We start from the raw sequence: 24,470 nt of genomic DNA, 5'->3' as shown, positions 1-24,470 counted from the left end.
CGTTACACCATTCCCTAAATTATAATCATTTTCAGTACTATTTTGTTCACTTACATGCAGTTGGGGGACCTATGCTGTTACTAGGATATGGTTCGAAGAGCAGTTGACTCCCTTGTACCTTACGGCTAGAGTTCAACCGTGAAACTTTATTTGGCAAAAGTGAGGACTGCGGAAACTGGAAATCAGAGTTTAGATCAGAGTGGTGCTGGAAAAGCACAGCAGGTCAGGCAGCATCTGAAGCAGGAAAATCGAAGTTTTGGGCAAAAGCCCTTCATCAGGAATAGAGGCAGGAAGCCTCTAGAGTGGAGAGATTCTTTATTGCCAAGTATCAGTTGATTATTCAGTTGCGGGCACTACAGAAATCCTAGTCTCAAACTCTTGTTGTTTATCAATAGATTAACCATAGAGCATTATAGACAGCTGCTGGTTTGCTGATGGCAGTTAATTAAGCCTGGGCCACTGAAACTGTGGGGGTCTTCCTCGTTTGCATGGTTCAGAGCTAAATAAATAAGCCCCTTACAAAAGCAAAACAAACATTTCAAATAACCCACATAAACAGCTGTGTAGATTTTGTACTGATGAATAAAGAAATTAATTCCTTTGCTGCAAAATCCCAAGCAATGAAATAGATAAGCAAACACAAGTTATTAATGGATCAATATGAATGCACGTTTCCAAAAGATGCATGTGTTTAGGTTAAATTAAGTGACATGTGAAGTTTCTATCCACTAGTGAAGTACTTGCAATTTGGAGCAGTGGACTGTAAGGGCAGGGTGGAAGATAGTAAGTAGCCTAATTTGCTTAAAAGTAGTTATATTTGTCATGGGATCCACCTAAATTATATATAGATGTTAAACCACCAGCTATTTCATTGACAAGTATACAGTGTCTCAAACTCTTCAATAGGCGTCATGCAATATTAAATTGGATGAGAAAACAGGCACTTAAACATGTTGAGATATTTTGAACACAGAATAAGAGTTTTTCTGAAAAACAAGCTTTAGAAGCCTGTGGATATGAGCAGCCACCAATGGAACAGCAGCAGAGGGGAAGGGAAAAAAAGGATTTCAAGATGTAAAATTCTGGGCTCAATAACTTTTGTGAGAAAAAGAGGAATTTGATGATCTTATTGAAGGGTGGAACAGACATACAGGACTCTCTAATCTACTGTAATTAAGCAAACAAATGAACTGTATCATTGAGCCAAACTCTTTTGGAGGGGGTGAACAAAAACATGGTCAAAGACATGTTGCAAATTAAAGGAGTACACATAGGTGGTGAATCAGATTGACCTGGTGGAAATTTTTAAGGTTCTGGTTCTAAATGCATGATGGCATGCCAAAGGCTTTGTGAATGACAAACAGGTGCAGTTAATCCAATTCACTGAATCGCTACTCACCAAAATTTAAGAAGACCAGCTTGGCTTGAATAGCTGGGCACATTTTTACTATGAAAGGAATGCATATGTACACGGCTAACAACCACACTGCTAGCTTCTTGATTCTGTAAAGCCAAGAATGCCTAAAATGTGGAAGCAAAAGAAAAAAAGTCACTCTACAAAAAAAGAAAGAGAGACGAAACATTATATTCATCACAAATAGTGAAGTGAAATTCTGTGTTCATACTTGAATCCTTAATTTTAAATCAAGTATAATCAATAAAACCAAAAAAGATACAAGAATAATGTATTTTAACATCTCAAATTCATACTGAAAAGTTCCATAAAATGAATGCTATGACCTTTCCTTAAAGAAATTCTGTCAACATGAATTTGTTTATCTTGCAAACTGAATTCTAGCCCAATTGCCAGTTATAGTTTAAATTATGATGACTTGTTTCATTTGCAGAAAATATGTCAACTGCTCACAAAATTAAATTGGATGAGATAAATATCTTCAAACTTTGGTTACTTGCAGCATAGCTTCCCAAAATATCAGCTCAAAACATGTGACAAATGTTACAAAGCCATACACTATTTGGTGTGGGCACCCTTCATCAATCCTAGATTTGTGCTACAATCAGCTCAGTGCTCCTTGGATAGAGATTGTTTAAAAATAATAATTTTGCAGCCCTCCCTTGATAAACATGCATGTAGGCATGGTGAGGCTGGTATGGGATTCGGAGCAGCCTTGAATGAGAAAAAATAACCATCGGGTGAGGGGGAAAAAAAGAGATCACAGATTTTAGGTTAATCACAAGATGTAGTGAAGGATTTGCATATTATTAGCAGCTATGGTTATTTCATCAATTGCTACCAGATGCTGGATTCATTATACTTTTGAAAATAAATTAGCTGAATTAATCTGAGTAAGGATTCCAATATCTTAGATTGGAGATAAAGTCAATTGATATTTAGTTAGTTGAATTCTCTCCATATCCTTTTCAGTTGGCAACTTTTGGGCATTCTGAACCAGATAGCATAAATTGTTAAAATCATGCACGTCTTACTAACAGTCCAGTGTATTTGCATAGCGTTTTTCTTAAAAAAAACATGAAATCCAAAGCCGTTTCTACCTGTTGCAATGTTTCACCGGATCTTCAACTGTATCCCAAAGAGTAGGTCATTCAGCCCATTGAATCTAGTCCCCCATTCAATATGATCATGGCTGATCTAATTATGGCCTTAATTCCATTTTCCTACCTACCATCTCCATCCCTCCATTTCCTCAGCTCCATTATAAATATGTCCAATTCAGCCTTGAATAAAGACCATAAGAGATTCGTCCTCTCCAGTAAAATGGGAAGCTTGTTATTTTTTAACTTTGACACCAATTCTAAGTTCACACATGAGGGGAAACCATTGATTTTTTAAAAAGGTTTATTCAATCATGTGAGGTGATGCATTTTGGGAAAGAAAATCTTAGCAGGATTTATACACTTAATGGTAAGGTCTTGGGGAGTGTTGCTGAATAAAGAGACCTTGAAGTGCAGGCTCAGAGCTCCTTGAAAGTGGATTCACAGATAGATAAGATAGTGAAGGTGTTTGGTATGCTTTCCTTTATGGGTGACACTATAGAGTACAGGGGTTGGGAGGTCATATTGCGGCTATACAAGACATTGGTTAGGCCACTTTTGGAATATTGCATGCAATTCTGGTCTCCATCCTATGGAAAGATGCTGTGATGCTTGCAAGGGTTCAGAAAAGATTAACAAGGATGTTGCCAGGGCTGGAGGATTTGAGGGATGGGGAGAGGTTGAATAGGCTGGGGCTGTTTTCCCTGGAGAGTCAGAGGCTGAGGGGTGACCTTATAGAAGTATACAAGGTCAGGAGGGGCATAGATAGGATAGGTTAGGATAGGATAGGATAGGATAGGATAAATAAACAAAGTCTTTTCCCTGGGGTGAGAAAGTCCAGAACTAGAAGGCATTGGGTTTTGGGTGAGAGGGGAACTTTTTCATGCAAAGTGTGGTACATGCACAGAACGAGCTGCCAGAGGAAGTGGTGGAGGCTAGTATGACTGCAACACTTAAAAGGCATGTGGGGGATGGGTATATGAATAGGAGGGGTTTGGAGGGATATGGGCTGGGTCCTAGCAGATGGGACTAGATTGGGGTTGGGATATCTGGTCAGCATGGATGAGTTGGACCATTCTGTATATCTTTATGATTAGATTCCCTACAGTGTGGAAACAGGCCCTTTGTCCCAACAAGTCCACACTGACCCTCCGAAGAGTAACCCACCCAGACCTACTTCCTTCTGACTAATGTACCTAACACTATGGGCAATTTAACATGGCCAATTCACGTGACCTGCACATCTTTGGACTGCAGGAGGAAACCGGAGCACCTGGAGGAAACCCAAGCAGGCATAGGGAAAATGTGCAAACTCACATTACAACACTGACCACACTTTACAAGTACTTTGGCACAGCATGAGGGCATCATACAAGTGCAACTATTTCCTTATAAAGATACATGAAAGCTTAATCTGAAGCTGTTGAAAGAACTCAGCCAGCTTCATATTCACAACTTCACATCTGCTAAAATCCTAGCATCAGCAAGGTAAGGACTGATTAAGAGCTAGTTAATTCCTTAGAGAAAGATATGAAACCTAGAGGTTTAAAATCACCTCATCTAGTTGCACACCACCTCTTGGTAGGTGGTAAGAGTCACAAAGAGAAAGGCCAAAAGGAATTTTTTGGGTTTTCTCAGCCTCAACCTATGACCTAAGACAAAGAAATTCTAAAAAGGGAGATGGTGTTATAATGCTTCCATTAGATTAATAGATGCTACGTCTACCAAAATAATTGAGCTTAAAAGATTGAAATTAAATAAATACCTCTAAATGGTATAGAAGCCCTCCACATGCATGCCAAATTTGAATAAACTGGTAATTGGAATAGAGTGGCTTGCATTTTTTTGTTCTTTCATAAATGTGGGCATTGCTTGGAAGGCCTGCATTTGTTACCCAGCCCTAATTGTCCTTGAAATGTACAGCTTGCTAGGCTATGTCAGAGGGTAGTGTCACGGCAAGGAGACACAAAGTCAAATCAGAAATTGCTTTTCTTCAAAACTATTTCCTCTTGCTTACACTTCTTTTGAAATAGACACTTCACTAAACTGATAACGTGGCTGCCACTGATGCCAACTTCTGCAAAGTAGTGATCAGCAGTAACCTGGACACAAAAACTTACATCATTTTCTGGAATGTCACACTCTACATTCTATAGATATTTCTGTCAAGCCACAACAAAGGAACAACTAACAAGATAACTACGCAAGCCAGTTCAGAACAAAGACTACATTTGAAATATATTATGTATGAGATGGTGCTAATGGCCTTCATAACTCTGCTAAAACACAATAGTTTTTGACCAATCTTGTTCACCAGGGTGATCTATCCTGGAACCCCAGTTACATGACTGAAACAGTTGGATTTTGAACAGCTTCAGCTTGGTTTCTTAGTTTACATTTTACACAAGAACAGATAACTACAAAAGCAACTCAGGCTCAGCTAAATATCTGCCTCCGGTATCAACTTTTCTCAAAACTCAAAATTTCTGGAAAGAATCCACTATTTAGCCTGAAAAATGAATTTCCCAGGCTACAAAAGAATTAACTTGAACTACTTTATACCTGTATTCAAGATTCTACATAAAGGAATTCTGGTAGATCACCCAACTGGAAACATTCATGGATATTTACTTAATAGACTAACTTAGATAAATTAATATCAGCATTTTCGATTTTTCAAAAATTTGTAATTTCCTTTCCTACCCTGTAAGAGCAAATGTCTATTACAAACTTTTGAACACGTGAATGAACACAACTTTGTTTTAACTGTAAGCAGTTTGTTGTGTGCCATTTAAAAATTGGATTTCTTAAGTCAGGTTTAAAGAAACACACAACTGCATATTATTTTTAAAAAAGAAAAGTAACAAATTAAAAATCACCTCTGTTACAGACAGAAGAGGAAAGTAAAAATTGTTCAATTCATATGATGCTCGTTCATGGCACTAATTCAGATTCAGTCACATCTGAAGACTCACAGACCAGACCAGATACTCATGGCAGAGATCCTCCCCTAAATTGAAATCAATGAACAATTTTTTTTGTCTTAAAAGACTAATTGATGATAGTACAATTTTACCATCATGGAGACTAGTTTTTCAATTCTAGATATTAATTGAATTTAAATAACCATCACTGCCATGATGTTTTCAAATCCTATGACCCTAAGCATTAATAACAAGAACAAGAACATAAGAACTAGGAGCAGGAGTAGGCCATCTGACCCTTCAAGCCTGCTCTGCCATTTATAAAATCATGGCTGATCATTTTGTGGCCTCCGCTCTACTAACCCATCTTCTCACAATAACCCTTAATTCCTTTCCTGTTTTAAAAAAGTTATCTTAGCTTTAAAAACAATGAAGAAGCCTCAACTACTTCACTGGGCAGAAAATTCCACAGATTCACAACCCTCTGGGTGAAGAAATTCCTTCTCAATTTGATCCTAAATCTGCTCCCACGAATTTTGAGGCTATGACCTCTTGTCCTCGTTTTACCTGCCAATGGAAACATCCTCTCTACTTCCATCTTATCTATTCCCTTCATAATTTCATATGTTTCTATAAGATTCCCCCCTCATTCTAAATTCCAATGAATATAATTCCAGTCTACTCAGTCTCTCCTCATAAACAAACCCCTTCAACTCAACTTAGTGAACCTTCTCTGCACCCCCTTTAAGTGCCAGTACATCCTTTCTCAAATAAGGAGACCAAAACTGCACGCAGTACTCCAGGTGTGGCCTCGCTAGCACCCTGTACACCTGCAACATTGCCTTTAAAAACAGGAAGGTTATCCCTTTAGCAACGAAGGACAAAATTCCATTTGCCTTAATTACTTGCTGTACCTGCAAACCAACCATGCTGATATCTAGGTCATTAGCTCAGTGACATTAACACATCTTCCTTATCAACAGTAATTATTCCATATGTAGTGCATCTTTTACTAATATGAAAATTTGATTTCTTTCCCTACCACATATTAAGTAAGTTACATCAAAAAAGCAACAGATGTTAAAAACAGGAAAATGCATTAATTCTGGGAAAAACAAGTTGAAGTTCAACTTGAGTGAGTAAGGAGAAAAGCAACTGATACGGATTGGTTGATGATCATAAATCCCACGTCCAATGAAGTTAATGATGAGGAAAACCAGGCAAAGTGCATAAAGCCATTCCAATAGAACTACCTTCCTATTTGAATTTGAATTTTAACCGTCCTACCAAAGATGAGCCTTCGTAGAATTTACACCCCAGAAATAAATCGACATGGCCTAACAGATCTACGCCAGTGTTAATGATCCACATGAGCCTCCTACCAGGCTATCAACATATCCTATAAATCTTTTCCCATTTATGTATTTATCCTAGCTTCCTGTAAATGCACCTTCGCTTTTCATCTCAACTTCATGTAGCAACAGGTGCCACATTTTAGCTGCCCTTTGAGTAAAGACATTCATCCTTAATTCATTGCTGGACATTTTTTTTTAAAAAGACCTAACTGGATCCAGCTATTTAAAAGAAAATAAGTTTAAATGTAATCCCCACAGTTTATGTAAAGTGGGCATACTGCACAATTAATGTTTCTACTAGTTGATCGTTTTACTCTCTGGAAGCCATCACAAGGACAAAGAATATACAAGAAATAGCTTTATAATGACAGATTCAAAATCTACTTGAAACTGTAATTTTGAAATCATGCCTATCTGTAGGGTGTTCAGGTGGAACTCCCCGAGCTGTACTCTTCAGGTCGTGGTATGATCTGAGCACTTTAATTACATGAGCAATGAAGGATCAAGTTCCAATGTTTAAATAAAAATATTCAGGTGTTTAGTTCAGCTGCCTCTTGTCAAGGACCAGTTTGAAGAAAAAAATGTCCAGAACTCTTCATCTCAAGATTAATACCAGCAGTTTGTCAATGATCGGATATATTTTATAACATGGTAAAGATACGAAAGTCGACAACAAGCAGAGATTGGAGTTCAGAAAGAAACTAGATAGCATCCTGTCAATAAAAATATACTTGAGATATGTAGATTTAAATCTAAATCAAGGGCACCTTGAAGCAAGTTCAGAGGGTAAGCTGAACAGATCAATGGTTTATCACTACCTGAACTTGTTACCTCATCACATCTCTCAGATAATGTTCCCCAGCAGCTGTTTCAAGGTTGTCAGCTAATCTCTCAGGTTATTTACGATCCTACCTGAATTCCCTTGACAGAACTACTAATCAGTAATCCCTCCTGGGTATCCATTATCTCCATGTAATACAATCCAAGCCAACTATTATTCCATTTGTGTATGCTAAACAACAACTTGGTGCACAGCCAAAAAGGTGCAATATGCATTTAGAAGTACTGTTATACAAAGCCGTTAAAACATTAATATCTCAAAGTCTACTACAACTTGACTAAAGAATTTTAGATGTTTAACTACACAATGAGCTACTGATGATTTAATATTGTTATTTATTGCTTCTGATAATTCTGGCATAAGCTGTCAATGAAAATAAGAATAGGATGTTATGTTTTAGTTTAAAAACAATAAGCAATTATGTAACTTGAGAAAGGAAATAGTACTTTAATAAGTTAACAGGTTAAATGTTCTAGAAGCTGCGTATCAGGCCATTTGATTAAGATCCTCTAGTTTGCATTTAGAGTAATGGAATCAGATTGAGATGGGTATAGACCACTTTGGTTTCCATCAGATCACCAAGATCATATTTTATTACGAGTATTATGTTGGCCATGCAGAACTAAATACAACATGTAAACAACTTAATTAATATAATTTCACTTCAAAACACAAGATTGGATTGAGACTTTCCAACTACGAAGGGGCAAGAAAATAAAGGGGAAAGAACAGTAAATGAAACTTAAAAAACATAAAACAAGAATTGCAGATGCTGGTGATCTGAAACAAACAAAAATAGAAATTACTGGAGAAACTCGGCAGGTCTGGCAGCAATTGTGGCAAGAAAGCAGAAAGGTCACAGGACTTGAAACATTAACTGCTTTCTCTCCATAGACACTGTCAGATCTGCGGAGTTTCACGAGCAATTTTTGTTCTTGTTTGCTTATCAGTTTACAGTTTTCTTTACTTTCTAATCTAATCCCCAGAATTTAAAATGAGTCAGTAGCAAATATGTTTTGAGTAAATTTATCTTTTGCGCACTTATAAAGAATATCAGAAATGAACAATGATTGATTCTTTAAGTGCACTCAGCTGAAATCTCTCATGCTGAGGCTGGCTGGAAGGACAGAGCGGACATGTCCTTTCCTTCTACACTGGAGAATTTGGAGAGAACAAGTCAAAGTGTTTTGAAACACCACAAATCCTTAAGAATACAGGTGTGTCATGTTTTAAGGACTAGAGTGAAGCATGCTGTTCAAGAATGCTTTTCAGACAAAGAGGAACACAACTTAAGTTTTGGCTTCAGATACATGGTCTGAGTCTGTGCACTTTCCAAGTTTAAAATAGGAAGCAAAGCCTGTCCAAATGCGTCAAACTTAATACCTGCTGGATTTATTTTACTATCTTATTACAAATGAAACTAGCCTGTCAACCTTATCAGGCACAAATAGATCTAAATTCGGAATTGAATTCTTACACCCTTGATCAATTTAAAAAGGAGTTAGGCAATTGGATCAGTGTAGGACCTGCATTTCTGAATTGGGTGTCAACTGTGGTCCAGAAGTAGCACACTCAAGTTGCAGTCAAAAGGTCCTAGGGTTTTACTTCTGATATAGGAGCATGCAATCCAAGATGACATCCCAAGTTCTTTTTAAACATTCACTCACAGGATATTGGTGTCACTGGCTAAACAGAATTTATTGCCGATCCAAATTGCCCTTGAGGTGGTGATTGAGAGCTGCCTTCTTGAACAACAGTCCATTTGGTGCAGGGAGACCCATAATGCATACAGAAGTTCTAGGATTTTGATCTTGTGATACTGAAGGAATGGTGATATTTCCAAGATGCTGAATTGCTTGGAGGGAAGCCTGCAGATGATGTTGCCATGTATCGGATGCTTTTGTCCGTCAAGGTGGCCACTGTGGTTTTGAAAGGTATTATCTAAGGAGTCTTGGTGAATTTCTGCAGTACACCTGGTGAATAGTGAACACAACTGCTATTGGGTGTCAATGACGGATGGGCTGCTTTGTCCTGGATGATGTCAAGCATCTTGATTGTTGTTGGAAATGGGCTCATTCATGTATGTGGGAAGTGAGGGCTCCAAGACTGACTTGCTTTTGTTTTTTTTTGAAAATTCACTCATGGGCATGTACATTGATGGTTGGCCAACATTTATTCCTTGTCCCCAGTTGCCCTTGAGAAGGTGGTGATGAGCTGCTACCATCAATGCACTGTAGGTTAAGCCACAACACCCTTGGGGAGGGAATTCCAGGATTTTGATCCAGCGACAAAGAAATGGTGATTTATTTCCAAGTCATGCTGATAAATGGCTTAGAGGGGCTCTTGCAGGTGATGTTCCCATCTATCTGCTACTCTTGTCCTTCTCGATGGAAGTAGTTATGAGTTTTAAAGGTGCTTACAAGTTTTGGTGAATTTCCCCAGTGCTTCTTGTCGGTAGTGGCACGCTGCTGCAGAGCGTTAGTGGAGGAGTGGAAGCTTGTGGACAAGGTGCCAATCAAGTAGACTGCTTGTCCTGGAACATTAGCATATTGCTGAGTCTATACCCATCCAGACAAGTGGGGAATATTCTATCACTCTCCTGAATTGTGCCTTGTAGATGGTAGACAGATTTTGGGGAGTCAGGTAAATTACTCGTTGCAGTATTCCGAGCCTCTAACCTGCCCTTGTAGCCACTGCGTTTATTCGGTGAGTCCCATGGAATCCTGGTCAATGGTAACACCAAGGATGTTGATAGCGGAAGATTCAGTGATGGCACCACTATTGAATGTGATTAAATTCTCTTATTGGAGATGGTCATCAACTGGCATTTACGTAGACAAATATTACTCATCACTTGCCAGCCTAAATCTGGAAATTGTCTAGATTTTGCTGCATTTGGACAAAGATTGCTTCGGTACCCAAGAATCTTAAATGCATAATGTTCAGCCCAGTCAGCTAACATCTCCATTTCTGACTTTACAATGGAAAGAAGGTCACTGATGAATCAGCTGAAGATGGTTGGGCCTAAGCAACAACCCTGAGGAACTCCTGCAGAGATAACAGAATTTCAACAATCTCAAATTGTGTGTTAGTTATGTCTTCAAACCAGTGGAAAGTTCTCCCCAAATCTTTGGCTAGTTTTGATAGGGTTCCTTCATGCCACACTCTTCACATACTGAAGATGTCGCCTCTCAGGTGAAATGTCTGGATGAGACTCCATTTTACCGCTCAGGTAGACACACAGTCCCATAGCAAAACTTCAAAGAGAGTTAGGAAAGTTCACCTTCATGCTTTTGCCAAGATTTATCCTTAAACCAACAATCACTGAAACAGTGATCATTACATTGCCTTTTTAGTGCCTTCCTGTCGAAGCTCCATATAATAGGCAAGTGAATTACAAAGTAGAAAAATCTAATACCTTACATTATTCAAGAAAGATAAAGCCACTGGAAAAATGTAAAACAAAATGGGAGAAGTAAAATATCTGAGTACAAATACATGACCACTAAAAATAGTAACACATGTAGCAAATTTCCCTCCAAGCCACACAAAATCCTGATTTGAACAACATGTTTGTTTCTTCACTGTCACTGGATCAAACACCAAGAACTCCCTTCATAACAGCAACATGGGTGCATTTCAAGTTGGCAGCTCACCACAACCTTCAGGGCAACTAAGGATACACTAACACTGGCGCAGCCAGCAATGGCAGCATTCCTGAAAGATCACATCTTCAAAAATGTCAATAATGCTGAAACAAAAGTAAAACAAGGAATGGGGTTTACTTAGATGGACAGAATTGAAACAGAGAAGTATAGAGGTATTCCAATTATGTCACCATATGCAAAAGAACAGAGGATCATAGAAGCAGTGAAGAGGATGCAAAAAGGTTTAACAATCATGATACCAGAACTGCAAGACTTCACCAACAGAAAGGATGAACAAGTTAGGTCTTTTTAAAAAAAGTGACAATTTTTTTTGAAAGATTTTCAAAGAGAAGAATGGGCACATTTCATTATGCAGAAATTCCCACTTTCTGCCCCAAATTGAGTCACATGGCCACAAGGGCAGGAAACTGAATCTTGTCTACAGGTTCAATTAAATAGTAAGTAGGCTGGAAATCCTATATTCACCACAGGGTGACACTTATGGGCCATAGTCAGTGATCATCAGCTTTTATGGCCTCCTCCCATGAAGTTACTCACCATAACCCAACTGCTGGCACTCTCGTCTGCATCAATTTTAATATCCAGAGCATGTCATTGGAATGTCTTCTGCAAGTATGCATTCAGTATTGGCAATGCTGCAGGAATTCCTGACTAATCAGTGGCCTGCATTGGAAGGCAGCTATTCATTTCACTGCGAATACTGGTGCATGGTCATGCCCAGTGTCTGGGTAAATTACCACTTCTTGTGTTTCCTAGGCATCCTTTGTGACATCCAGGGCTGACAGCTTAGAATGTGAAGTTCTACTTAACCAGTCAGAAGGTCATTACAGCACTCAACCACATCTGTGCATCTATCAGTGATTTCTTGTCATGAAATGAAGACAGCATAGACAATGGGTAGGTAACACTGGGATATAAGTGTCAAATATTCAGATTGAAAGGGAGATCAAACAAGGGAGTAATTGCAATAGGACAGCATCTAACTTCAGTGATAACTCCAAGGAGACTCTCATCCACATTTGGCAAGAGATCCTCTTCCCAGTCAAAAACAGGCTGCAGTGGTCAGAAAACCAATCCAAAACAAGGGAATGACTGGAGATTAGAGGAAATGAGATGGCACAGATGGGTGCACAGATGTGGTTGCAGCGCTGCAATGTCGTTCTGACTAGTTAAGTGGAATTTCAAACTGCTGCAGTGACACTGAAATGTGTGGACATAGTCAGAATTGCTGTCAGTTCAGAGGAGATAGGTTGGATTGGGTGAGAAGGCAGAGAAGTGAAGGCAACCAATGTCACATCGACAGTTCTCGCTGAACAAATTGAATGCAGGTAAAAGGGCAGAGGGAGGAAATGTGTTGGAGCTGGGCAAAGAGGTGAAACAGGAGACAACTCTTATCCAAAGAAATGGGCACGGAGATGAAAAAAAAGAAAGAGTTTGACATCAGTGTCCAAGATTAATTAAGGTGGGGATGCAGAGGGATATAACTAAGACCTTTGAGTACAGAATGTTCAGCATTGGATAGCGAAAGGGTAGGAGGGATGGTGAATACCCGACAGGATAAGAAATGTGATATGACTAATCAGTTGAGGAAGGGCCACTCTTGTTGACAGCAACCCATGTTTAGTTCATATATTGTTTCAGTTGCAAGACACTCAGATCTTTTGCTATAAATTCTGTGTCTTATGTTCCTGCTCCACAGCTACCTGAAGAAGGAGCGGAGCTCTAAAAGTTAGTATTTCCAAATAAACTCTTTGGACCATAACCTGTTGTTGTGAGATTTTTTAAACTTTGTTCAGAGGCAATTAGTGACATGCAAGAAATGTAAAAGAGGTTTGTGAATGAGTTAGTTGAATAAGGATATCAGACAGAGCTCCAAACCGATTGGGCCAAATAACCTCCTCCTCTCCTGCTATTTCACGTAATTCTATGTCAACTCAAAAACATATTTGTGCCATTTCTTCAAGGCAAATACGAGCTGATACAAAATATAAAATTCCCATTTGTGCAGTCACAGATACAATGCTGGAGAAAAGGAACATAGTTGTAGCAAAGCAAAGTTGTAATCTTGATTACTGGCATCCAACCTTGGAATATACAAGTCGAGCAAAACAAATTGTGTGCTCCCAAGATTGATATTATTCACCTCAAGTGCAAAGTTTTCTCCCTCCTATCTCCATTACCCACCTTTTCTTAACCAACAGCACTCAGCAAAAGTAAGCAGTTGAACAAGGTCATAAGTTAAATGTATTTAATATATTGAACTAATACATATATACTATAAATGTGACAATCTAAAGCAATTGCTTTTGATCATCAAGCTTCAGTTGTTGGTCCAGCCACTAATTATTGTATCACTGCACTGTAGGTAAAGGGAACATTGCAGCTGACATCTGTAATGCTACGACATAGCTACAGGGACAATTTTATTTACAATAAAACATAATTGATTTTTAAAGAACAATATCAACCATTTTAATGGTTTTCTTTTCACCATTTAATAGAGACAGAGAGTTTGTCCTCTGACAAAATAGTGATAAAGCAGAAATAGGCTTCTTCTTCCCAATATTGCTTTTGTGATTTGATTAATTGCAGTGTAGTGGGCATTAGATTTTGTGTAACTGTCTGAAGCAGCTCACAAAAGAAACAAGAAATGTGAATAAAATCACTGAAAAGTAAAAAGCATGTGATGTGAAATAGATATAAGATGTAATCGCTCAGCATAAGACCACTCATCTCTTTCTGCAAGAATAATTCAGTAGTTGCAGTATTAAATCTTCTGAAAGCTATTTTAAGAGATGTCTTTAATGCAGGGTAGCAACATAATAGCATAAAGCTTGGCAAGCTATGTTGTATCTAATTCTTGGAAATAGCGAGAACTGCAGATGCTGGAGAGTCAAAGTAGATAAAGAGTGGAACTGGAAAAAGCACAGCAGGTCAAGCAGAGAAGAGGAGTCACCTTTCATCAGGACTGGGGGAGGGAAAGGGGCTGAAAAATAGAGGGGCAGTGGGGCAGGGGAAAACGGTGGGTGGGATGTATTAGGTGGATGCAGGTTGTGGTTGTGAGGGCGGGGGAGGTGGTTAGTGCAAAGATCTGAAAGCTGGTGATTTCTATGTTAAGGCCAAATGGTTGTATGCTCCGAGGTGGAAGACAAGGTGTTCTTACTCCAGTTTGCTTGTGGCTTTGTGTTGATGATGGAAGTGATGAGTATGTCATCAGGGAAACTGAAATGGATGGCAACCAGAAGGTGTGATTGCTTGGAGTATATGGACCATAAATGCTCCCTGAAGCAATTCCCAAGTTTGCGCTCAGTCTCTCTGATGTAGAGGACACCACATCGGGAGCAATGAATGCAATAAACCAGATTAGAGGCAGGTGGAGTTGATTGGAATGTATGGACCATAACCCACCTCTTTATTTCACGCACAACAATGCCCTCAAACAAATCCCCTCAACCACAACAAGGACGGAGTCCTCCGGTCCTCACATTCCACACCACGAATCTCCAAAGTCCAACGCATCATCCTCCACCCCTTCTGCTACCTGCAGCCTGACCTCACCACTGAAATGATATTTGCCTCCCCACTCCTATCTGCTTTTCGCAGGGATTGTTCCCTTTACAACTCCCTAGTAAGGTCCACACACTCCACAAAATCCTCCTCCAAATCTGGAACCTTCCTCTGCTGCCACAGGTGGAGGAAACCCTGTCCCCCACCTCCTCCCCCTCACTTTCTTCCAGGGCCCCAAAGAATCATTCCAAGTCTGGCAAGAGATTCACGTGCATTTCCTCTAACCTGATTTATTGCATTTGTTGCTCCCAAGGTGGTCTCCTCTACATCTGAGAGACCAAATGTAAACTTGGCAAATGGTTCAGGGAACATTTATGGTCCATACACGCTCATCAACCCCACCTTCCAGTTGTCATCCATTTGAACTTCCCTGACGACACGCCCAGCCTGGGCCCCCTCCATCATCAACACAAGGCCACATGCAAACTGGAGGCAAGAACACCTCACCTTCCGCCTCAATAGTATACAACCTTATGGCCTGAACATAGAATTCACCAGCTTCCAAATTTCCTCAGCTTCCATCTCATTCCAGATTCAGCCCTCCCTCCCCACCTCGTTAACCTGACCGTACCTGCCTACCATCTTTCTTGCCTATCATCCTTCTCACCTATCTGGTCCACCCTTCCCACTGACCAATCCCAGCCACCTCCTACCTACATCCATCTGTTGCTATCCCACCTAACTTTCCCCCAGCCCCCTACCTCTATTTTGCAGCCCCCTTCCCCTCTCCCAGTTCTGATGAAAGGTTCCAACCTGAAATATCCACTTTCCTTCTCTTTTGATGCTGCTTGATCTGCTGCATTTTTTCCAGCTCCACTTTTTATCCACTTACGTGGTATCTTATATTCAATCACCATTAAAACAATTTCAAGAGCCTCCATATCCCCTCACATTCTGAATAAAATTCAAAAATTTATTTCGGAAAAAAAAAGTGTTTGGAGATTGTGCATGGGAAGAATTTAGTACAAGTAATAACTGCACTAGTAGAGCAGAAATGGCTAACTTTGGCCCATGGTTCCAAATGTTCACTGCCAGTGGGTTTTCCTTGAATCATGTCAAGTTCCTTGGTAGATGAATTAATGGAAGTTGATTACTATGATCATTCAACAACACCATTATCATTGTTCCATTTGACTACCAAAATAAAGTGAAGTGGATGGATCCTAGGTTTCTATCAGCAAGACATTCCTAATTTCCTTTCTTGAAAGGATTCTCAATTTTTAGACTTTACGACCAACAACTTTCATAGCCATTTATGCCATAGCAATCTGTATCCAAACAAACAGTCTGAAAATGTGCATTCTACCTTCCCTTGCTTCTAGCATTAGCCTTAAATGTGTTCCATCATAGGAACACTGGGACAAAGGTAAGCCTTTAGCATCTCCAGCATGTTTCCCCATGCAATAAGATTAGCTGATCTGTTATCCAACATAAACCTTTGTCCAACATACCTTAATACATTTATTAACAAAAATCTTTCAATCTGATATTTTAAGATTAACAGTGAGTGAACATAATTTACAGAAGTGAGTTAAGCTTTTTAAGACACTGCATAATTTTTATTATTTCAGAAAAGATTCAGCTCTGACTTAAAGCTGCTTCCTAATCCTTGACTTTAAGCAGTAAAAACATGTCCTCCCCCCAGTTGACCTTACGTTTGTCTTAGTGGGTTAAAAAGTTCAATCAAGTTACTCCTTGACCTAAACTCCAGAGAATACAACCTCAGTTTGTGAAATCCACCATAAATTTAACCCTTGGAGTCCAGGTATCATTCTGATAAATATATTCCCTCTAAAGTCAATATGTCCTCAAAGTGTGGTTCTCATAGCTGTTCGGAGTTAAATCAAGGGTGGTGCATGAAGTATGACTCCTGCCTCTTTGTTCTGTCAATACAAAGGTCAGCATTCCATTAGCCTCGATTATTTCCTGGACCTGATCATGACATGTTGGAGGAGGTGGTTGCAAATGACTGAGGGAGAAAGGGTATGATATACTAATCCACCTCACTCTCACAAATCCCACAAAATATAAGCTTTGACTTAATCCTTGGCCATTCTTCTCAGCATAGCACACTAATTAATAGCAGCAAAAAAAATATTAAGACAACAATTTAAATTATGACCATCAGATCAAAACTTTTCAATTTTTATTTTAAACTGTCTCCAAAATCATAGAATTAAGAATGTTATAAATTTCGAAAGTATACAAACACAACACTTACAAAAATGGTAAAAATCAAATAGCAACTGTGATTGTCTACTTTAGCAAATCCGTTGGGGTAAACGATTTGGATACTTATTCTCTTTGAACCACATCTTTCTTATTAACAGGTGTACGCATTGAGAAATTAGCCAAGATGTGCTTTAATACGCAGCTAAGTTATTTAAAATGTTAAACTGCATTCCGAATTCTTCCTCCAAATAAAATAGGTTCATCATTTTTCAACTGTCCTTTTCTGTCCTAGAGAAAACCTGACTCAATATTCATGTGAAATTTCCGGTCAGATGTTTCCATGCCTTTGGTTACGTTTGGTGCTACAGTATTACAATTCTAACTCGAAAAATACGAATTGTATTTATAGGACGTTGAGCTTTTAACGTTTCACCCGATTTGACCAGTCGTTTTTCGAACTCTCATTACAACCACTGATTTTCTGTGGTATATATCTTGTAGTACAGCACTTGCCCTCGCACACACGCACCATTCTTACCTCCAATGACCAGTTCGCATTCCCGTTTTTTCGTCTATGTCGAGGTTGTTATCACTTCCTTTGCTAGTTGCTGATTTGTGGTTGTGCTTCAAGCTTGGTGCAAGATGTACGGAGTCCTTTTGCAGTGTCGTGACGGTCGTGTCATGTTCTACTATCAGGGAATTATTCCTCTTTCGCATTACTAGAAGAGGAAAATGCGAACAGCCACCTTTATTTAGGAGATAAAAATAAAGAGCTGAAGGCGAAGCACTGGTAGTGGAAATCAGCTATACCAGCGCAGACTTTAGTCTCTTAGTGTTTTGGTTTTTCGAAAGAAGCCCGGTTCAGTACATTGTTTGCAGCGACTCCCACAGCTTCGCATCAGCTGATCAGTTCCAACCTCTCACCCGTTTGGAGGAGACACGCCTCCTATGTTTTAAGAGTCAATATGTTAAAGTAAGCATTTTTTTTTCCAGGCTAGCAGGCCGGAAAAAGTCCCTAAATAATTGAGCGTTTGAGATGAGACTTTAAAATGAATCTTCCAGCTGATTTCTGCGTCCAGGCATTATGCTAAATATCAAAAATATAATGATTGAACTGTCTGGGAACAAGTTACAACTTTATTGGGAGTGTAGAACGAGTATTCACTTAAAAACGTATAGCACAGAATTAATTACTCAAGTATCCCTTCGTTATCAAGAGAGTTCTAAGTACATGACACCGATTTAAAGTAATTTGCAAAAGAACCAGAGAGATTTTATTTTTTGCAAAGGTATGGATTGCAATTCACTACCCGTCAGGATGGCGAAAGTCAATGCCATAACAACTTTCAAAAAGGTATGCCATTGTGAAAGAATGCTGGCCGTGACCAAACAGCACTCTGCCATCCCAGTTTTCTTGACTCCAGTTAGATGAAATAATAATTACTCTCCGATAATTGTCTAAATTATTACGAGAAAAATGTATTGATCAGTATGCGAGTTGCGTTGATACAAAAAGCAAAGTATTGAAATTACAGATTTTAATTATTGAACAAATTTGAATTTAAATAGTTTTCACAACCACTGCACATTAGGAAAAGCTTTGCAGACAATAAAGTATTTTGGAACAGCCGTCACTGTCGAAATGGAGGAAATACGTAGCTAATCCGTGCACAGCAAGATTCAACAAACAACAAATTATGTAAATAATCAGATTTTCTCTGCATTAGTTGCGGGATAATTATTGGTTAGATAAACATGTGATAAAGCATAGAATTCCAGTCTAATTTTACACATTTACAAGATTCTATTTACACCAACATATTACAAACATGCATCCCAAATATAACCAACCACAATTTCTGTCCTACCATATAAACATAGGAAGCGCCACCCGGGTGTTTTCCTATATAAAAAAAATAAACATAGGAAGCCAAGTGAATCCCCTCTTTATGCCAATCACCTGAGCACAATTTCTATGGCCAATTATGATACAATTAACTCAAGGTTCCAACAGAACACTTTCAAATTCTTTAAAGAAGATTGGGCAAACACAGGAGGGTGGAGTGCATTAATTTCCCCTTCAACTCCATTTCAATTTAATCCCCTCCCTCTCATTGTAACTGCCCCTTTTTTTTAATGTTGCACTTCTGCTGGTGGGTAGTGCTTGTTAATTGTTTACTTTGTCAAATAGGTGATTTGGTGGTGTTTATTTTTCAAAAATACACCCATCCTATTTTTTGAATTGTGCCAATGGATCATTTATATTCATCTGAGAAGGCAGATGTTCTGTCAGAAAGACAGATTTTCCTTGAATTATTGAAAATAAAGCTGTATTAAAAATAAACATAAATCTGATCCTTGTTTATGTATTGGGTGCTTGTTTAACTGAAGAAGGGCTTATGCCCGAAACGTCAATTCTCCTGCTCCTTTAATGCTGCCTGACCTGCTGCGCTTTTCCAGCAACACATTTTTCAGCTATGATCTCCAGCATCAGCAGTCCTCACTTTCTGCTACTTGCTTACTACCAGGTAAGGTCTATCCTGCTACGTCACTCTCAACATCTGAACGGCAACTGATTGAGTAAAAGCTATGCTTAAAAATACATTCAAAATCCTTTATAGAGATGTACCCAAACAAATTCATTTACAAAATGTACTTCTTAATTATATTAAAATTTTCAAAATGAATTGAACAATAGGATTAAAAGATATTGGTCTGTTTCTTCCCACCTGTGTCAGGCTGACCAAATTTAATACAGTGTGCAGCAGCCCCTCAATCTGGGGATGAAGGTAGCTTGTACCAAGAAACAATGTGAAGCCCTTTAACATGGGAAGGCTGTTATGCTATGGCTACCATATGGTCGAGCTGACCAGAAAACTTTTCTATTCTTATGGTCTACCTTTAGTGTATCAAAATGACTTGCAGATTAATAACCATCTTGTTTTCCCAAGTAGTGAGGTGCTTTCCCTTGACATCAAGTCTTAAGATGGGAATTGAACCTATAACCTCTAGCTCAGAGGTAAGGACACTACCAGTATGCAACAAGATCTCTTTAGGTCAATATTATTAAGTAAGTGGCAAGAAATGTTTCTTAGAAATAAAGTATTTGAAGTGACCTTTTGCATATTAGAAGGTAATTTAGTGATCTCTGATTAAACCCCACTCTCTGCAACTGTCAGCTTCCTGACCCACAGGCCACAATCAGTGAAGATTGGGGACAATATTTCAAACTCACTAATACTCAACACTGGAGCTCCCCAGTGGTGTGTACTCAGCCTCTACTGTATTTGCTGTATACTCATGACTGTGTCACTAAATACCAGACTAATGCCATTTACAAGTTCGCTGATGACACTACCAGAGTCGGTCGAACCTCAGATGGCAACAAAATAGACTACAGATGGGAGGTGGAAGACCTGGAAAAATGGGGCACTTAGAACAACCTAGCTCTCAATGCCGGCAAAACCAAGGAACTCTTGATTGACTTTCGGCAGAGGTGGAACGAATGGAAAGTGTCAAGCTCCTGGGAATGGCCATCAACAACAAGCTTTCTTGGATTCTTCACGTGGATGCACAACAACATCTCTTCTTCCTCAGGCAGCTGAGAAAATTTGGCATGACGGCAAATACCCTTGCCAACTTTTATAGGTGCACCATCGACAGCATTCTGTCTGGATGTATCACTATCTGGTATGGTAACTGTACCATTCAAGATTGGGGACGGTTACAGAGAGTGGTAAACTTGGCCTGGACAATCACAAAGGCCAACCTCCCATCTCAGAACCCATTTACCAGAACCACTGTCAAGGAATGGCCGCCAGCATTCGCAAAGATCCATCCCACCCTGGCAATGCTTTTCTACAACTTCTAACAACAGGGAGAAGGTACAAAAGCCTGAACACGTGCACCAGCTGGTTTCGAAACAGTTTCTACTCTACTGTTGTAGAATACTGAATGGACTCAAAACTCTTAGCATTCGTCTGTACCTGTGTTTACGTTTTGCCCTTGTTTTCCTATTATTTACTTAGCTATGCTATTTAACTATTTGTATTGCAAACAATACAGACAGATCAAAGCTTTTCACTGTGCCTCAGTAAATGTGATAATAAATTCAATTCAATTCAATCCAATGCATTCTCATCAGTGTGAGAAAACATGGAGCAGCATTTAAATAGAATGCCAAAACCCTGCTGAAAGATTTTAAAATTTAGAGATTTTCTGCTCAGAAATGTGATCAAAACATTCTGTTCATCAGTTTGTCTGATACCATGCTGTCAAGCAACCAGTTACAGAAATGTCATGCCTTCGAACCTGATTTCATCTCCTTTACCTGCTGCTTATTGAGATGGAGATCTCCACCTTTATAGGGTGAACTTTAAATTCCAAGTTGAATTAATCATCAAAAGTACCTATTTCTGAATGTGTAACATCATTCTCACTGAGCCTTCAGCTATGCCTTTGATTCTTATTTCAGGTTCTCATGACAGATAAATTCTAATTGCTCACAATAAAACCAAATATTACAGATGTTTTAAATTTGAAATAAAAACAGAAAATACTGAACAAACTCAGCAGGACTGAAAACATCTGCAGAAACAAACGAGAGTTAACATTTCAAGTTCAAAGACACTCCTTCAAAACTGATTCTTTCTCCACAAATGCGGCTAGACCTGTTGATTTTCTCCAGAATTTTCTGTTTTCATTTCTAATTCATCCTGTTTTGCTTAAAATCCTAAAGACCTTTCATCCATTACTTTTGCCAATTTCCATGAGTTTCCCATCTCCGACATTGACTACAAATCCTCAACCATGACAGTGACTATTTATTATTAGTTAGAACACTTGAAAACAAGTGATCACAATAAATGAAGCACAAATTATTTCTGAATAGTAACTTGCGGCTCTGGAGCCTGAGAAGACTTAGCTAGGAGAGGTCAGAGAGCACCAATGAATCAGTTCATTGTCTCCTAGGTGGCAGATATGGGAAATTTGATGGATTGTGGTCAAATCAGAAAATCAAACAAGAATGGGTCTGAATCAAGTGTGGTACTGGAAAAAGACAAGCAGGCCAGACAGAATCCGAGGAGCAGGAAAATGGACGTTTCAGGCATTAGCCTTTCCTCAGGATTTCCGGATGAAAGGCTTATGCCCAAAACATCGATTCTTCTGCTTCATGGATGCTGCCTGGCGTGCTATGCTTTTCCAGCACCCCTCTCTCAACTCTGATCTCCAGCATCTTCAGTCCTCACTTTCTCCTAGGAATGGATCTGAAGACCTCTTTTCAATCCTGAACATATTAAGCAGAAACCTATGAACACAAGTGTGTCAGCTTGGGAGTTCGTTGCAGAAGAGAAAACATGCTGCTTTTTCACTTTTTTCCAGAAGCTAGGGAGTGTTAAAGGTTTGCTGATGTTATTCCCTGAAAAAGTGGAATAGTTTAAACTAATACCAGGGAGAAACATGCGCTGTATTGGATTTATACCTTAACTAGTTATACTACGAGGTATGTCTCTGAACTACTTCCTGAACACAACAAATTTGGCATTGAGTAAGTAAGTTCAGAGCATTGAATGTACGACTCAAAGATTAGTACAGAAGAAATACATTTAAATGCTGAGAGAGTTGGCTTCAGAGCTGGACAAAGAGTAGCAGTGTTGTGCAGACAGTCTTCTCAGTTGTGCTAAGACCACTGTCTTGCCAAATTGCAGAACAAGGACCGTGCAGCAGGCTTTCTTTTTTTTCTTTAGGGATTAAATCAAAATAGAGTGACACTCCTATTTATTTTTTTTTAAATACAGTTGACAATAAACAGAAAACAGTTTCTATTTTTTTCTTTTTTAAATTTAACCCCCACACTACCACCCAAGTGCGGTAGTGCTTATTTTTGCCCCAGCACGCATGGTGGGTGTGTGCAGGTGTGAGACAGTGAATGCAGCAGGCTTTCAGCTAAAAAAGGACAGTTGGAAGAAGATAAGGTTCACGTGAGGGGAAGTTTAGAAAGTTGTGAAGAAAGAATAAGGCAACACTACAGAGATGGGGATAATTATTAACCAGTGTGACGGGAAGGGACAGAGCATACAAGCATTATGAGGAGAAAATGAGGACTGCAGATCAGAGTTGAGAATGTGGCGCTGGAAAAGCACAGCCGGTCAGGCAGCATCCGAGGAGCAGGAGAGCCGACGTTTTGGCATAAGCTCTTCATCAGGAATTAATTACTCTAATTGAATGCACACAGTGTTTGTAAGATAGATGAATTAATAGTACAAATGAACACGACGTATGAGTTGTTATAGAGATAGGGTTGCCAGCAGCGGAAGGAACAAGCAGTTAGAGCGCAAGCGCTCTCCTCATGTTCGCCAGTTGGTCTCGCGTCGAAGTAGCCGTTTGACTGGGAAGCAGCAAAACCAAACGGTTCATCTGTTTATAGGAGGGGGACATAAACGAAGACGAACTACACATTTAAAAAAAAAGTCACTCGGGTACATATACCTTTTGTACGAACATTGAGTAGATATTGTTCGCTGTTTAGACTTTATAGCGAAGCTGGTTTCCGGGGGAAGTGACGGAGCTGGCTGCTCACTCTCCACTTTCCTGATTGGTCCCGACGACACCGCGCTCTCTGCTCGGTTTTGGCGGGGGTTCGGATTTAAGATTTTTGTTCCATGTTTTCAGCTCATCGGTGTTGGATTTTCTTTGTGTGTGGTGAGGTTTATAGAATAGCGTTTGCTTCTTCAGTGAATAATGTTTTGTGAAAAAGCTATAGAGTTAATCCGAGAGCTCCAACGAGCAGCGGACGGTCAACTGCCCGCTTTTAATGTGAGTAATGAAGTATTTTCCAAATAAATTTTTTAAAATATTAAAAGTGAAGCACTGGTCTTTCTCCGGAGGAATGTTATTGGGCTCGAGACTTCAATTTTGTTTTTCTTCCTAGAGATGCTGCTAGAATGCTTTTTTTTTTAAAAACACCCTATCCTTTTTTTACTATACTTCAATCATTGCAATGACGAAGGACGGGATTAATAACGCCGTTGAATAGTAAAGCCGTTATTGAATTGGTCGCGAGGGAGAACGTTATTGATTGCTTTGCGAGTGGACAGAAAAATGGCGAGTTATTTATTTGGATAGGACTAATCCGGAGAAATCTGTTGGAATGCAATTAGAATCACAGATGTACAGCACGGAAATAGACCCTTTGGTCCAACTTGGTAAAAACAATGACTGCAGATGCTGGAAACCAGATTCTGGATCAGTGATGCTGGAAGAGCACAGCAGTTCAGGCAGCATCCAACGAGTAACGAAATCGACGTTTCGGGCAAAAGCCCTTCATCCGGAATAAAGGCAGAGAGCCTGAAGTGTGGAGAGATAAGCTAGAGGGTGGGGAGAGAGTAGCATAGAGTACAATAGGTGAGTGGGAGAGGAGATGAAGGTG

The 24,470-nt window shown here is 39.3% G+C and overlaps 2 protein-coding genes across 4 annotated transcripts in view; one reads left to right on the top strand and one right to left on the bottom strand.

The window, feature by feature from the left end:
* Window positions 1-23,616, bottom strand: part of abhd12 (abhydrolase domain containing 12, lysophospholipase) — a 150,860-nt gene extending 127,244 nt beyond the window's left edge. The window contains exons 1-3 of one of the 2 annotated variants that reach the window (XM_043696423.1): window positions 23,531-23,616; window positions 17,580-17,787; window positions 1,400-1,521 (exon numbers count right to left, since the gene is read on the bottom strand). In XM_043696423.1, coding sequence (XP_043552358.1) covers window positions 1,400-1,521; window positions 17,580-17,758 — 301 coding nt within the window. In that variant the 5' untranslated portion in view covers window positions 17,759-17,787; window positions 23,531-23,616. Of the gene's footprint in view, window positions 1-1,399; window positions 1,522-17,579; window positions 17,788-18,909; window positions 19,016-23,530 lie in introns of those variants that run through there. The other variant, XM_043696424.1, reaches the window with a different exon arrangement.
* The window catches only part of gins1 (GINS complex subunit 1 (Psf1 homolog)), a 36,764-nt gene continuing 35,539 nt past the window's right edge, over window positions 23,246-24,470 (top strand). The window contains exon 1 of one of the 2 annotated variants that reach the window (XM_043696426.1): window positions 23,246-23,520. Coding sequence is in view for 1 of the 2 variants with exons in the window: in XM_043696425.1 (XP_043552360.1) it covers window positions 23,783-23,857 (75 nt within the window). In the remaining variant the exon portion in view is untranslated. Of the gene's footprint in view, window positions 23,521-23,696; window positions 23,858-24,470 lie in introns of those variants that run through there. The other variant, XM_043696425.1, reaches the window with a different exon arrangement.

The sequence above is a fragment of the Chiloscyllium plagiosum genome, chromosome 9, assembly GCF_004010195.1.
Source record: "Chiloscyllium plagiosum isolate BGI_BamShark_2017 chromosome 9, ASM401019v2, whole genome shotgun sequence".
NCBI classification, from domain to species: domain Eukaryota; kingdom Metazoa; phylum Chordata; class Chondrichthyes; order Orectolobiformes; family Hemiscylliidae; genus Chiloscyllium; species Chiloscyllium plagiosum.
Note: the sequence above shows the minus strand (reverse complement) of the source record. Positions and strands in the feature narration are given on the sequence as shown.